General features: G+C 44.6%; 2 protein-coding genes across 8 annotated transcripts in view; one reads left to right on the forward strand and one right to left on the reverse strand.

Annotated features, from left to right (window-relative positions):
• LOC105476243 (family with sequence similarity 118 member B) overlaps nt 1-7,768 on the forward strand; it is a 51,200-nt gene extending 43,432 nt beyond the window's left edge. For 5 of the 7 annotated variants that reach the window (XM_011731977.2, XM_011731978.3, XM_011731980.3 and 2 more), the window contains 3 exons: nt 1,658-1,943; nt 6,523-6,582; nt 7,242-7,768. In XM_011731977.2, the coding sequence (XP_011730279.1) occupies nt 1,658-1,943; nt 6,523-6,582; nt 7,242-7,255 (360 nt within the window). In that variant the 3' untranslated portion in view covers nt 7,256-7,768. The remainder of the gene's footprint in view (nt 1-1,657; nt 1,944-6,522; nt 6,583-7,241) is intronic. The other 2 variants (XM_011731981.2, XM_011731976.3) reach the window with 1 other exon arrangement.
• Nucleotides 7,769-8,040: 272 nt separating this feature from the next.
• Nucleotides 8,041-13,985, reverse strand: LOC105476242 (SRP receptor subunit alpha). The gene is made up of 14 exons (XM_011731974.2): nt 13,771-13,985; nt 13,086-13,169; nt 12,631-12,794; nt 12,257-12,417; nt 11,846-12,005; nt 11,574-11,727; nt 11,279-11,370; nt 11,054-11,172; nt 10,831-10,917; nt 10,360-10,532; nt 10,051-10,264; nt 9,476-9,639; nt 9,289-9,387; nt 8,041-9,144 (listed from the first exon to the last, which is right to left on the reverse strand). Exons 1-14 carry the CDS (start codon nt 13,885-13,887, stop codon nt 9,016-9,018), a joined length of 1,917 nt encoding a protein of 638 aa, XP_011730276.1. The 5' UTR covers nt 13,888-13,985; the 3' UTR covers nt 8,041-9,015.
• Between the last annotated feature and the right edge of the window lie 176 nt (nt 13,986-14,161).

The raw sequence follows: 14,161 nt of genomic DNA on the forward strand, positions 1-14,161 counted from the left end.
GATGTAGAACTTTTCTTAAGGTATCAAACCCTATGATCCTTGTTTGTACTTAATTGACAGCCAGCAGATGGCATGCCATCATTGGCATCATCTTCACATACAAAGGATACATTGGTACCTTTATCATCATTTGGTTTATTAATAGCCCTCTCTATGTCAGAAATAATTGAGGCAGCTTCTTACAAACCAACCACTACTAGAGAATACATTCTAAAGAGACTTTGTATAAATGGCAATGGGCTTATATTGAATTAACCACACTCATTCACACTTACTCTTTGTGGAAAGCTTTACTGATCTTCTGTGATGCACATTTTCGACTTGTTCAGATAAACATGTTCAAACCAGAAGTATTCACTGTCCCCCAGCTCTAAGAATCTTGTTTGCTATTTTCAGGACTGTGTCACATAGAATATAGCATCTTTAAACAATAAGGCAAAAGACCAAGAAAATGTATTGTCTGAAGCACAAGGGACTTTTTTTTTTTTTTTACCCATTCTTTCCCAACATCTGCCGTAACTGCATCCATCTCTGACAGTGAGTGATCCCTTAGGCAGAGTCATTTCTGTGTTTTTTTGTGTGTATAAATATACACACACACATACTGATGTTCTAAGTATCAAACACCTTTCCTTGAGCAAATCTGATCATGGAATTATCTTCTCCGGTGACTCACAGTTCAGTTTGTAAGACAAAAAAAGGCAAATATGGTCCAGAAATGGAAGGATTAAGATATATGAAGACCTCTTTACCTAATGACCTCTGGGCACAGAAATCTTAAAAAGTACGCCTGTAATCCCAGCACTTTGGGAGGCCAAGGCGGGCAGATCACTTGAGGTCAGGAGTTCAAGACCAGCCTGGCCAACATGGTAAAACCCTGTTTCTACTAAAAATAGAAAAATTAGCTGGGTGTGGTGGTGGTGCCTGTAATCCCAGCTACTTGGGAGTCTGAGGCAGGAGAATCGCTTGAACCTGGGAGGCAGAGGAGGTTGCAGTGAGCCAAGACCATGCCACTGCACTCCAGCCTAGGTAGCAAAGCAAGACTGTGTCTCAGAAATGAAATAAAAATAAAAAAAGTAGACTAGTGGCCGGGTGCAGTGGCTCACACCTGTAATGCCAGCACTTTGGGAGGCCAAGGCGGGTGGATCACTCGAGGTCAGGAGTTCCAGACCAGCCTGACCAACATGGCAAAACCCCGTCTCTACTAAACATACAAAAATTAGCTGGATGTGGTGGTGCACACCTGTAATATACTCAGGAGGCTGAGGCACGAGAATCACTTGAACTGGAGAGGTGGAGGTTGCAGTAAGCCGAGATCACACCACTACACTCTAGCCTAGGTAACAGTGAGACTCTGTCTCAAAAAATATATAAAATGTAAAAAATAAATAAACTACTGGACCAGTACACTGACACCGGCTCTATGAAACCTTTATTAGACAGCCTACAGAAGAATGCCAGGTAAAGATAAAATTTTAGACCAATCATCAAGTTACAGCAATAAGCGAGAGATCCCACTGCTTGATGGGACATACCAACCCATATAAGTCTTGGTTAATTGGTCATCATAGTCTGCTCAATGTCGCATGACCTTCTTGGTTCATACCTGCCTTGAGTGTATCTTCACAATGTCAATATGTTGTATCTTTCCTTCAAGAGAGAGATTCAGAAACTTTACGAAAACAAGTCATTTCTCTTCCTGGGCTGTGGCTGGACTGTGGATGACACCACTTTCCAGGCCCTTTTCCTGGAGGCTGTCAAGCATAAATCTGACCTAGAACATTTCATGCTGGTTCGGAGAGGAGACGTAGATGAGTTCAAAAAGCTTCGAGAAAACATGCTGGACAAGGGGATTAAAGTCATCTCCTATGGAAATGACTATGCCGATCTTCCAGAATATTTCAAGCGACTGACATGTGAGATCTCCACAAGGGGTAGATCAGGTAAGATGCATTTTGAAGCTGAGGGGAATCAGAGAACAACAGCTCTTCAGCCATTGGTGTATTTGTGATGGGCAAAATAGTTGCCAAGATGAGGAATGTAATGACTGACCAAATTGTAAAGGAGGCCACAGTCTTCAGGTTAGACTAAAGTGCCATTTGGATTATGGGAAAACAGACAAAAAGGAATGCTCGAGCCGCTCAATATAGACATAGGAAGATTGAAGAAAATAGATGTTCAGCCTCACTAGTTATCAATGAAATGCAGTTCGAATTTAGATTACAAAATAGAGAAGAAAGATCACTCCGTTTTGGCTAAGGCTGTGGAAAATAAATTTATTCATGGAGTATTTGTGGAAAGGTAAAGTTAATACAACCTTTATAACCATAAATTTAGAGGATGTGATAAATATTTTCAAATCTTTGACCCAGAAATCCCATCAAAACAATTTGTCCTAGAAGAAATTTCTCATAGGATATAATTGGATGATTGCACAGTCACCACATATGTACAAAGATGCATATGTGGGAATGTAATCTCCATTGAATGTAGTGGCAAAAAATTGGAAGGAACGTAAAATTAGTAGAGAGATTCTACAGATATCCCAGTATTTATTTAACTGATGAAATACAATGAAGCCATAAAAGGGAAAATGTTTTCATTGCCATTAAAAAAAAAGAGACATATGGGTAAAGGAAGAAAAAGCAGGTTGTAAACACCATGGTCACCTACATTCATATAGAATTGTACGGTTTTTTTTTTTTTTTTTTTGGTGCGTATGGAAATATATCTGGAATGTTTTCTAAATTAAGTGGCTATCTTTATGTAGTAGGATTTAAAGTGTTGATTTTTTGGTTTCTGTGTTGGCATTTTCTATGATGATTATGTATTATCTTTACAAAGAGAAAACTAACTTTTAGAAATGCTGTTTGGAAACGGATAATGGTGGTATTCAAGTCAGAGGATAGAGGTATCATTCACTTGATATTTTACCTCCACATTTTAACAATAAAGAGCAAAATGGTGATTAAAGATTCAGCTGATTAGTGGCTGCAGGCAAATTCCCAGTAACCGCACAAAACACAGACATTTTTGGTATCAGCTAAACTGAAGAATGCTTTTTCGTTTGTTTTGTTTTGTTTTTTTGAGACGGAGTCTCGCTCTGTCTCCCGGGCTGGAGTGCAGTGGCCGGATCTCAGCTCACTGCAAGCTCCGCCTCCCGGGTTCACGCCATTCTCCTGCCTCAGCCTCCCGAGTAGCTGGGACTACAGGCGCCGCCACCTCGCCCGGCTAGTTTTTTTGTATTTTTTAGTAGAGACGGGGTTTCACCATGTTCGCCAGGATGGTCTCGATCTCCTGACCTCGTGATCCACCCGTCTCGGCCTCCCAAAGTGCTGGGATTACAGGCTTGAGCCACCGTGCCCGGCCGAAGAATGCTTTTTCAAAACCTCACATTGCCAGGCTCCAGAGTATGGCTAGTTGTACTCATCCATCTAATTCCGAAAAAACTTTGCTGTTGTACACAAAATATTTCCTGAAAACTTACGTATTTTTTCATTGTCAACCTGAATGCATCTTAGGAGGGCAAAAGTACAGGTAATTTGGCCTGTAATCCCAACACTTTGGGAGGCCCAGGTGGGAGGATCACTTGAGGCCAGGAGTTGAAGATGAGTGTGAGCAACATAGTGAGACCCTGTCTCTGCAAAAATTTAGCCAGGTGTGGTGGCACACACCTGTAATCCAGTTGCTTGGGAGGCTGAGGCAGGAGGATCACTTGAGCCCAGGAGTTGGAGTCTGCAGTGAGCTATGATTGCATCACTGCACTAGTCTGAGCAATAAAGCAAGACCCCGTTTTTAAAATAAATAACATACAGGTAATTTAATAAACAAAAAGCAGTTTTCCTAAATCAAATCGTCCCCAGATTTCTTAACTGAATCAGATGGCTTCAAGTAGAAAGAATTCTCCTGTAATGAAAAATTATACAGCTTCTTCCATGGCTATGCTTTGATGGAACCAGACTTTTAAAAGCCATCACCACGTGAACAAGTCTCATTTGTGAAAACTATTTACTATTCTTTGTTGGAAATGAGTTTTTCTGGTGTCCTGCAGTGTTCTAGACTCTTCTGCTGTTGTTTGCCCACACTTGAGACTTTGAGTAGGCTTTTCTGTTGCATATATTCTGTTTTCATTAGCAAGAGATACATATCCAAGTTCTACGTATTTCTTTTGATCTGTATGCTGAGGAAAGATGCTAAAATTTAAAACAGCAAAATCCCTCTGGATAACTGTTTCTGTTGCACTAAATCTTAGCAAAAAAAAAAAAAATATGTCGTTAGACTGTTACATTACATAGCAAAGAATCAGTCAGGTTCCTTAGTGCACTGAGATTGCTCTAAGGAACCTTAACTGCTATTGTGGAATGGCACAAATTCTGTGATTAGCTGTGTAGGCTTCCCACCAGAGTAGCTTTCCCCATAGTTACCTGTCATTAAGGTGTTCTGTATCTTTCAAAACAATCGGATTTTCAGTACGGCTAGAGTGCTGGATGGGAATGGTCAGCTGAGTTTGTCACGTGAAATGCAGTAGAGCAGTTTCAGGTGAAAACATCATTTCATTTTGAAACAAGCCAACCTTATCTTTCACCCTTGCATAATGTTTCGAGTCTCTGTAGATATAGACTAATAAGAGTTTACAGGTCTTTTGCTGTTGTTTTGTTTTTTAACACTGAGCGTTTGCTATGTGCCTGGCATCGTGTTGTATACTCACTTTTGCATAGTGGATATTAATTGTCCTCAGAGGATTCTGTAGTGTGTAGTTATGCATATTTTAGAAAAGTCAAGCAATGAGAAAAAGAAAAATAATTCTTATAATCCATTACCATACAAGCAATCGTTTTGCTACTTTTTTTTTTTTTTTTTTGAGATGGAGACTTGCTCTGATGCCAGGCTGGAGTGCAGTGGTGCGATCTCGACTCACTGCAACCTCCGCCTCCTGGGTTCAAGTGGTTCTCCTGCCTCAGCCTCCTGAGTAGCTGGAACTACAGGTGCGTGCCATCATGCCCAGCTAATTTTTTGTATTTTTAGTAGAGCTGGGGTTCCACCATGTTGGCCAGGATGGTCTCCATCTCCTGACCTCATGATCCACCCACCTTGGCCTCCCAAAGTGCTGGGATTACAGGCGTGAGCCACCATGCCCAACCCTTTTTATTTTTATTATTTTGATATTATTATTTCTTTTTGATACAGGGTCTTGCTCTTTCACCCAGGCTGCAGTGCAGTGGCACAGTCATGGCTTACCACAGCTTTGACCTCCCCAGGGCTCAAGTGATCCTCCTACCTCAGCCTCCCAAGTAGCTGAAACTAAAAGGCACATACCACGATGCCCAGCTAAATTTTGTATTTTTTGTACAGATGGGGTTTCACCATGTTACCCAGGCTGTTCTCAGTCTCCTAAGCTCAATCAGTCCTCCCACCTCAGCCTACTAAAGTTCTGGGATTACAGGTGTGAGCCACGGCACCTGGCCTTGGTACATCTCTGATGAAGTTTTCCCTGTGCATTTTTTCACAGTTGTAAACAAAATATACAGTTTCGGTCCTTTTAAAATTTAGTAGTGGATCATACATTTTCCCACATCCCTGTCTTATAACCACTATTTTAATTGACTTTTATATTCTGGTAGGGTTGTTACAGTTTACCTAATTATTCCTGTTAGGCAATGTCTGATCTTTTTTTTTTTTTTTTTGCCAGTTTTTTGTAAGTCATGTTGTGAAAATAACATCTGTATCCCTTCAGTTTTTCCAGTAATTTCCTTGATGAGTTCTCAGTGTAATCAGGTCAAAGATCAGGAACATTTCAGTAATTGATATATATTGCTAAATTGTTTTCTATGAGGGTAATACCAATATGTATATTTGAGTATCATGCCTGTTTATACTCTAATTGACCATATTTCTAATGACTATTTTCTTCCATGTGTTCAGTTTTTTACTTTTTCCGAACTATTATCTATGCCAGTGTTATCCAATAGAATTTTCTGCAGTCATAACAATACTGTATAATCGTCACTGTTCAGTATCATAGTTAGGAGCCACATGTGGCTGTTGCACCGTTGAAATGTGGCGTGACTGAGGAAATAAATTTTTAATTTGAAACTAAGTAGCTGCATATGGCTAGTGCTACCATATTTTATATTGTGGGAGTATTCTGCTACTTTTCACTCTTCTGTTTGAATTTGCTCACTCACATGCCATTTGCCCATCCATGGTGAGATTGAATTTTTACCTGAACTTGGTCCTCTGACTGTTTAGGGACAGCAGACACATGTTCCCTGTATATAAAATGTTTTGTCTACAAGCAATCATAGTGCACTGTGGAAACTCACTGCTTCCCTGTTAGGTAATGCAAGTCTAAAGACTACTCCAGTTTATCCTCTCTGCCTCCTTCTCTTCTCAATGATTGTTTCATTTCTAAATGCCATCCATTTCAAGCATACCATATATCCTCATCTCTTTAGTTTTCTTTTTGCTATTAATAGTTTGAGCTTTTCAGTCCAATGTCTGATGCTGATGTCCTCTGTTTAGCAGGGATGGTGAGAGAAGGTCAGCTAAATGGCTCATCTGCAGCACCCAGTGAAATAAGAGGTATACTGTTTCCTATTCTACTGTTTATCACTCTGTAGCAGGAAGTCTTTCTAGGTCCTTGGTTAAGACTAGAGAGAATGTTACTTTGAACCTCACATTGCCAAATTTAAAAAAAAACACTATAGAGAATGATTTTCCTCTCCTACCCATTAACGATTCTATCTTTTCCTGTCAAGTCTATTACAATGTAGTGAAATGATCAGTTAATTTTGAAAGAAGTACTGCTGGGTGTGGTGGCTCAGGCCTGTAATCCCAGCAATTCAGGAGGCCGAGGTGGGAGGATTGCTTGAGCCCAGGAGTTTGAGACCAGCCTGAGCAACATAGCTAGATGTCATTTCTACAAAAAAAAAAAAAAAAAAAAAAATTAAAACACTGCCAGGTGTGGTGGTGTGCGCTGCAGTCCCAGCTACTCAGGAGGCCGAGGTGGGAGGATTGCCTGAGCCCAGTGAGCTATGATTGTGCCACTGTACTTGAACCTGGGTGACAGAGAAAGACCTTGTCTCTAAAAAGTAAATAAAATTTTAAATAAATTACAAGATTCCTAGCATCTCCTGTCTTGCCTTCTGAAGGGTTAGGATTGACTTTAAGTATCTGCAGCTTCCGATGCATAAACCTGTTTTGTGAAACTTCATTTTGTTCTCTTTTCTTTCTCCCCACAGGCTGTAGTACATGAGCGAGCTAGAGAAATCACCACCGTTAGACCAAGCTGTAAGGCCCTACCACGGACAGTGTTTAACAAATAAACTTACAAGAACCCAACACAACTCCCAGAAAGTAACAATAGTCAGTGGTTGAAGGGCGGGGTAGAAGAGGGGGGAATGTTCCAGCGTAATCCTTCATACCACCTGGTTCTTGATATTCTGCTGCCTGTTCAAGAATAAAAGTGACAGCAGGACCCAAATGCAGCTCCCGACCCACTCCCCAGGCTGGACATGCTTGTGTCCGCACAGCACACCAATGTGATACCTCCACTGACTGGCTGCAGCTCTGCATGGACTCGGGGTCTAGATGCCATGGAATCACTGTGGCTCTTGTTGCAGTTTTGTACTCTATACTTGGTTTTTCAATTAAGCTTAATGGCTTTTTTAAAACATGACTTGAAGCTCTAGTTTTCTAGATCTTTTACAGTGTACAGTATTTTACATAACTGAGCTGTATTAAAAGCTTGTTCATTTACTTGCCAGGACCCTGGCTCTACTTTGAGAGTCATTGTAAAAGACTCTAACTTGCATCACGGTACTAACTAATAAGCTTAATTTTACTAACCCCAATTTTAAAGGTTCTGACATCTTTCACCTTGGGGTGATCTCATTCTTAGGACAACCGTTTACTTACCTGATTCCTTGGAGTAAACTTCTGCTCTGTTGTCCTCACCATATATAAGCCCTAGAACTATAGTTAGCGTGTTGTGGAATTTTAGTTTTGAATCCTGTATAAAAGAACTCCAAGACCTAAAAGGCAATTTATTTATGAAATTTATTTTCTTATATAAATTACTTATTTCTCTGGGCAGACAGCCTTCACCTTATTGCACTAATAGCACATCTGTAATATCAAGCTACAGGACAAGTCTTAACAAGAGGTTTGTATTCTTCAACGTAGCACTTGTCTACCAGGCACTGTAGAGGGGAGTGATGAGGAAAAGCCAGGACTGCTTAGGAGGATGGGAGGGGAGGGGGCAACATATACCCTTCTCACAATTGGTTTCCTCCCAGGAAGGGGAACATGCAAAGCTGACTTCTGGATTCTGGGACTGGGAAGAGTTGGGAGGCCGAGAAGCCCAATGCAACCCTGCAGCTCACCTCCCTTTATTTCTGAGGGAAGCAGGGACTCATCTTTTGCTCATTTGTAACAAATCACTCCAGCCTAGCTGACGCTTTGGGGTAAACAATGGAGTAGGAATCATCATCAGAATTAGAATTAGCAGCAATTAACAGGCAATACACTGCCACAGTGAGGCGGGTGTCATCCAGGTCCTGGGGACCTGCAGGCTGTGTATCCTAGGGAGAGGTGCCATTCAAGACCTGGCGCTGGCTCTGGAAGAGTCTCTTAACCTAATGCAGCTGGGACTCATTAGGCTCAGACGGCTCCTGACCACACTAATTATTAGCAAAGCTCTGGTGTTGGGTTCCAACCATTGGTCAAAGCTGTAATGAGACTGAGTATGTAGGCAGAGTGAAGGGGGTGCCTGAGTAGGAAGGGGAAGACCTGCTGGGAGAGGGTCAGTGGGCAGTGATTTTAACATGATTAGGCCCTCCTTGCAGATGGCGGCTGTGCTGAACGGGGAATGGGGTTGGAAGGAGCCACAAGCCCCCTCGCTCTGCCTTTGTACTACACTGAAGACAAGCTGCTCACATACTCTAAAGCACATTCTTGATACAGGAAGAAGGGCTTGTGGGGAAAGCGGCGATTTGGTATTGGGCAAGAGCCATGTTAAGCCTTCATGAGGGCAGCCACCACAGCCTTGGCATTGAGGCTGCGTAGGTCACAGTAGGTCTGGCCGGTGCCCACAAAGACGATGGGTTTGCTTGTGATGTACGTCATAGAAATAGCAGCTCCCACCTAAGTGGAGAAGGGACAGCCAATCAACACGAGCCCACTTTTCACTCGCCCTCTCAGGAACAGGAAGCGCTGGAGCCAAGGCTTCCTTGCAGCCTCAGCTCCTTTGCGGAGGATGCCCACTCCACCCTCCAGTCTCACGTTTACCTTGTCATCAATGGTATCAAATTTGGTAAGAACAATGCCATCAATGAGCCGAGGTGTCTGAGCCATAGAATGGTCAGCCAAGGCTCTATTGAACTTGACCTGGAAAGAAAAAAGGTGACAGAAGTGTAAGAACCATCTACATTGACTAAAGCTTAAGTTGTAAAGGGAACTGGGCCCACACTCTCACCAGCTGGTCCACGGCTTCATTGCCTACTAAGGCTTCTCCTACAAACAGCACCAAGTCGGGTGTATTGACAGTAATGAGTTTGGCCAGGGCAGTCATCAGAGGGGCATTGTCTTGCATGCGGCCCGCCGTGTCCACCAGCACCACGTCAAAGCCTTGGTTACGTGCTAAAGAAAGAAAGTGGTCAACTCTGAAAACCTGGACTACAACTAATCTCATTCCCAGCTTCCTTTCAGAAAATCCTAGTTTGGCTACCTGTTCACTGTCTTGGGCCCTGGATTTGGTTCCAAGGTAATGTGAGACAAACTTGATTGTATGCTTGGCCATCACCAAACATGTTCAGGAAAAGGAGGATAACAGGATAAAGGTGACCAAATTCAGGCTTCTTTGGTTAGGGTGTATTAACTTTGCCTGCAACTATATCTATTACCCAAAAGCAGAGCATGGCAAGTAACTGATCTGACTTTTTACTGTAATTAACGAGTCTGTAGTAGCACAAGCCTGATCTGCAAATTCCAAGAGAACCAAAGGAGGAAAAGGGACCCCAAATAAGCCCCCCGACTTCCCGTGCACTGTACCAAAAGCAATGGCTTCCATAGCAATGCCAGCAGCATCCTTGCCATAGCCCTTTTCAAACAACTGCACCATGGTGCGGCCACCATGCTTCTCTGGAGGGTGTAGGGCACTCAAACGCCGGGTGTGTGTACGCAGCTGCTCCACAGCTCCGGCACGAAACGTATCACAGGCAGCAATGAGGACACTGAAGCCATTCTCTAACAACCAGAAGGAAATCTGTGAAAAAGAAGTGAGAAAAGTCACCTAAAGCCAGGATTTTGAGACACGAGAAGTACACAAATATCAGCGACAGGCTGGGGAACTGCACTGACCTTGGCAAGATTAGTAGATTTCCCCACTCCATTAACACCACAGAAGGTGACGACATAAGGGCGCTGGCGACGCTGGGCGTCCATGATGTCCCGGAGCATGTCTACACGACGCTGTGGCTGCAGAATCTGCACCAGGGACTCCTGTAGGGCTTGCTTTACTGTGGAAGTCACCGCTGAAAGAGGAGGTGGAGGACGTTTGCAGCTGTGTAAAGAATGCTCTCAAAAATGCCTAACACCTTTCTGAGCTAAGGGGACTAAGACAGTTAACTAGACTCTTTTCCCAGAAATCCAGAACAGACGCACATTACAAGGACTAACTCATTTAATCCTCTCAATAACCCTTAAAATCTAGGTTACAGAGGTTTAGAGGTTAAGGATTTTGCCAAAAGTCACATACCTCGTAAGAACAGAGGTCTGTGCACTTAACCTCTTGGTACACATAAGCACTTGCTCACTTAGGGCAGTACTTACTGCTGAACGTCCCCATCACCTTCCCTTCCAGCTTGTTGGCAACGGATTCACAGAGCTGGACGGCAATGTCTGCAGCCACGTTCTTAGCTGAGGAGGGGGACAGGTAGGTCAGTTCCATGTCAGCAACAACCAGTCTTTATCGTGCAGGTGAGAAACGCTAGTGAGTCTGCGCTCAATTACCTGTATCCCGTGAACATGAGTCAGCCCGGTCCTCAGAGCTTACCAATTAGATGATCACGCATCTTGTCCAGCACAGATTCCATGTCTTCACGACTCAAGCTCTTTGAACCCACAAGGCCCTTCAGCATACCAAACATGCCACCCAGTGTGCCCTTGGTCGCACTGCAGGGACAGGAGATGACAAATATACATACAGCGAGTAGGTGGGAGTTGTATCTTACCAGTTTTGCAGATGCATATGCCACCCCCCCACTTGAAATCTCCCTACCTAGGCTTGGTGGAGTTTTGAGCAGCCCCTTCGTCGTCGGAGCTGCTGCAGTCCAGATCCTGAAGCTGCCCCCCAGGCCCAGTCCCTCGAATCTGGAAGATACAGGGAAAGGAGATGGGGCCAGAAACACTAAGGTCTCTGAGGAAGAAGTCCACATTGCTCTATCTCTTTCATTTGGGGAAGCTCCAAGTATAACTTACCCCTCATTCATATCCAAGTATCATGTTCCCACACTCTACTTCCTCCCAATTTGTTATTAAAGATAACCTTCACTTTGACCCCTGTTGCCTCTTACCAAGTTGATGTCCTCAGACAAGGCAGCCTCAGGGCTTCCATTGGTGGTGGGAGTACTGTAATCCAACACTTCTTTGTTAGCACAGCCACCCAGTTCCCACACCCGGGGCGCTTTTTTGCCCTTCTCCTTTGGAGCATCTGACTTCGTGGACTTGCTGCAACAGGTTATGGTGGAGAAGCAGGAAAGGAAACATGAGCCGGAGACCAGAACTCCCTTGCACCCATCATGTCTAGATAACAGTATTTTGAGAGTACTGAAGAAAGAGTGCTCACTTGGACTTCTCCATACCCCTCCCATGCTTCTGAATGAACTCCTCTCGCTTCCTGCGGATCAGCTCCTCTTTGGAAAGTTCTACTCCGTTCTCAAGACCCACTGGAAGACCTGACTTTTCTGCAGGGACGGCTTTGCTGGTAGCCAAAGGACCATCAGAACCTGTTGGGAAAAAACTCACTGAAGGAAAAAAAAAGACAATCTCAACCACTAGACAATGGCTAAAAGTCTTCCAAATTGTTCAAAGGAAATTTGGACCAAACATCTTGGAGTTCACAAGGCCTGGGGATTATAGGATGGTGAGCATTTGAGTGAGAAGGAGGCAAGCAATGACAGAAAGAAGGAACACCTCAGTCCTTAGCACCGTCTTAACACCTTTCACATCCCAGTGTATCCAAAGAACTCAAACTCGCCTTCCTTCTTGGCCCCCTTTTTTTTGCTATTCTTTGCTTTTTCCTTGGGCTTTTCCCCACGTGTCTCAATCATGGACCTCACAGGTTTCTTGGCCTTTTCAGAATCTTCAAATTTCTTCATGGTAGTGGGAGCTCGGATCTTACTGCTCTCCTCTGCTTCACTAAACAAAAAAGAGAATGGTTTATCTTTCTACCCCGTGCAGGAGGAAAAATAACAGTCCAGAGAAAGGACTCTCACACCTAAGAGGACAATGAGAACTGGGGAGCAAATTAGGAATGTCTTTGAACACACCAATTTACCACCCTTGAACCACCTTCAGAGAGATCATCAAATCAGGGAAATAAATTGATTTTAGAGAAGGCAGGCCTCTCACCGAAGGAGCCGCAGGAAGTCATTTTGGAAATCAAAAGTGCCATTTAATAAACTCAAAGCACTTTGCTGTTGGATCTCCGTGCGGTACTTGTCCCGAAACAGCCGGTGCACGTCATCTATCAATTTGTCTACATACGTCAGTGTCAGGATCTTCTGAAAACCAACCTGTTTAGGGGAAGAAACAGAGCCAACAGATCTGCTTACATGCCAGCCTAGAATGGAGGGACGCCAACTCAACCCTGGCTTTCAGAGATAGTTCAGCTACCTGGCCGGTTTCCCTGTCCTGACAGGCAGCCAAGCTCCCTGCCTGGGCCCAGTAGCTGCTGTTTTCCCCCATCTACCTTTCTAGTTTTTTCAGTTACGTCATCATATACACTGGCTGCAATTAATCAGAGTTCTCTTAATAATCAGGACTATGTTAACAATGTAATCGTCCCTCTACAACATCCCACTTACCACAAACACCAGCTCAAACTGGTTGTCCAATTTATACTTGAGTGTGAGTGCCTCATGGGTGAAGGAGTTGTTACCTCCCCGTTCCTGGAGAAAGAGTATGTCTCAGTGTTCAGACCATCCCCAGAAAACCCAGGTTTGGGCCCTGGGTTTGGATTACCTTTGGGAAAAAGCCAGACATTTCCCTCAAACTCAAATCTGTCCCCAAGACAAGAGGATGCTGGGGCACTTCTCTCTGGCATTCCACCAGAAATGAAAGAAGATAACCAAGTTGGGGGAAGGAGGTGAGAGGCAGCAAGGCGCATAGGAGCCAAAACGAAAGTAGTCATATAAACAATCAGATTATTAGCAGCTATACAGCATTCAGTTTTGTAAAGGTGTTTTCCCATCTGTTATTTCACCTAGCCTCGAAACAACAAAACCAAGCTGCTGGGGATAAATAGAGGGAGCGGAGGGGAATACCAAAGGCGCCGGAATTCGGCTAGAGTCCAGACGCCGGAGTGGGGGTCGTCACTAAGTTGTGGGTACTCTGAAGGGGACGAGAAAACGAAGCGGAGCCCGGGTTACGCGTGAGTGGCCAGTTTGAGGTGGGCGGGGAGGGTGGGAGGAGGCGCGGAATAGAATCGAAGGGACCATGGATCGGGTCAGGAAAGAAGAGCCTGGAGTTCTGATCCCACGGGGGCGGTACCTGCAGCAGCACGGAACGAATCAACGCGTTAACAGGCCCGGTGCATGAGTCGCTAACGCCCTGGAAGCACCAGAGCACAAGCCCACCCTTGGAGAAAATGGTGAAGAAGTCGAGCATGGCGGCAGCGGCAGAGGAGCTGGGGCCGGCGCCGGGAATTCAGGCCGCGAGAGCCGCCGCTTCCTGCTGCGCCAAGCGCGGGACACGTCACACCAGCGGCCCCGGAAACCGGCTCAACGCACTTCCGCTCGGAAAGCTGGGTGCCCTCCCCATCTCCGCCCGAGGGCGCGCAGGCCTGACGAATCTCAAGGCCAGCCAATGGCGGGTGGGAGCGGGCCTGGGCGGGGCTCCCGGAGAGGTCACGGGGAGACGGCCACCTATAGCGTGGGGGGGC

The sequence above is a fragment of the Macaca nemestrina genome, chromosome 12 (genome assembly GCF_043159975.1).
Source record: "Macaca nemestrina isolate mMacNem1 chromosome 12, mMacNem.hap1, whole genome shotgun sequence".
Classification (NCBI taxonomy): domain Eukaryota; kingdom Metazoa; phylum Chordata; class Mammalia; order Primates; family Cercopithecidae; genus Macaca; species Macaca nemestrina.

Bases quoted from the DNA above. Each gene is read 5' to 3' on its own strand.
- LOC105476242 (XM_011731974.2), bottom strand. From the start codon at position 13,887: ATGCTCGACTTCTTCACCATTTTCTCCAAGGGTGGGCTTGTGCTCTGG. The intron at 12,418-12,630 runs GTGAGAGGCCTG...TTTTTTGTTTAG, and splicing joins GACTTCCTGCGGCTCCTTCG to TGAAGCAGAGGAGAGCAGTA. The intron at 11,728-11,845 runs GTGAGCACTCTT...AACCTGTTGCAG, and splicing joins AGGGGTATGGAGAAGTCCAA to CAAGTCCACGAAGTCAGATG.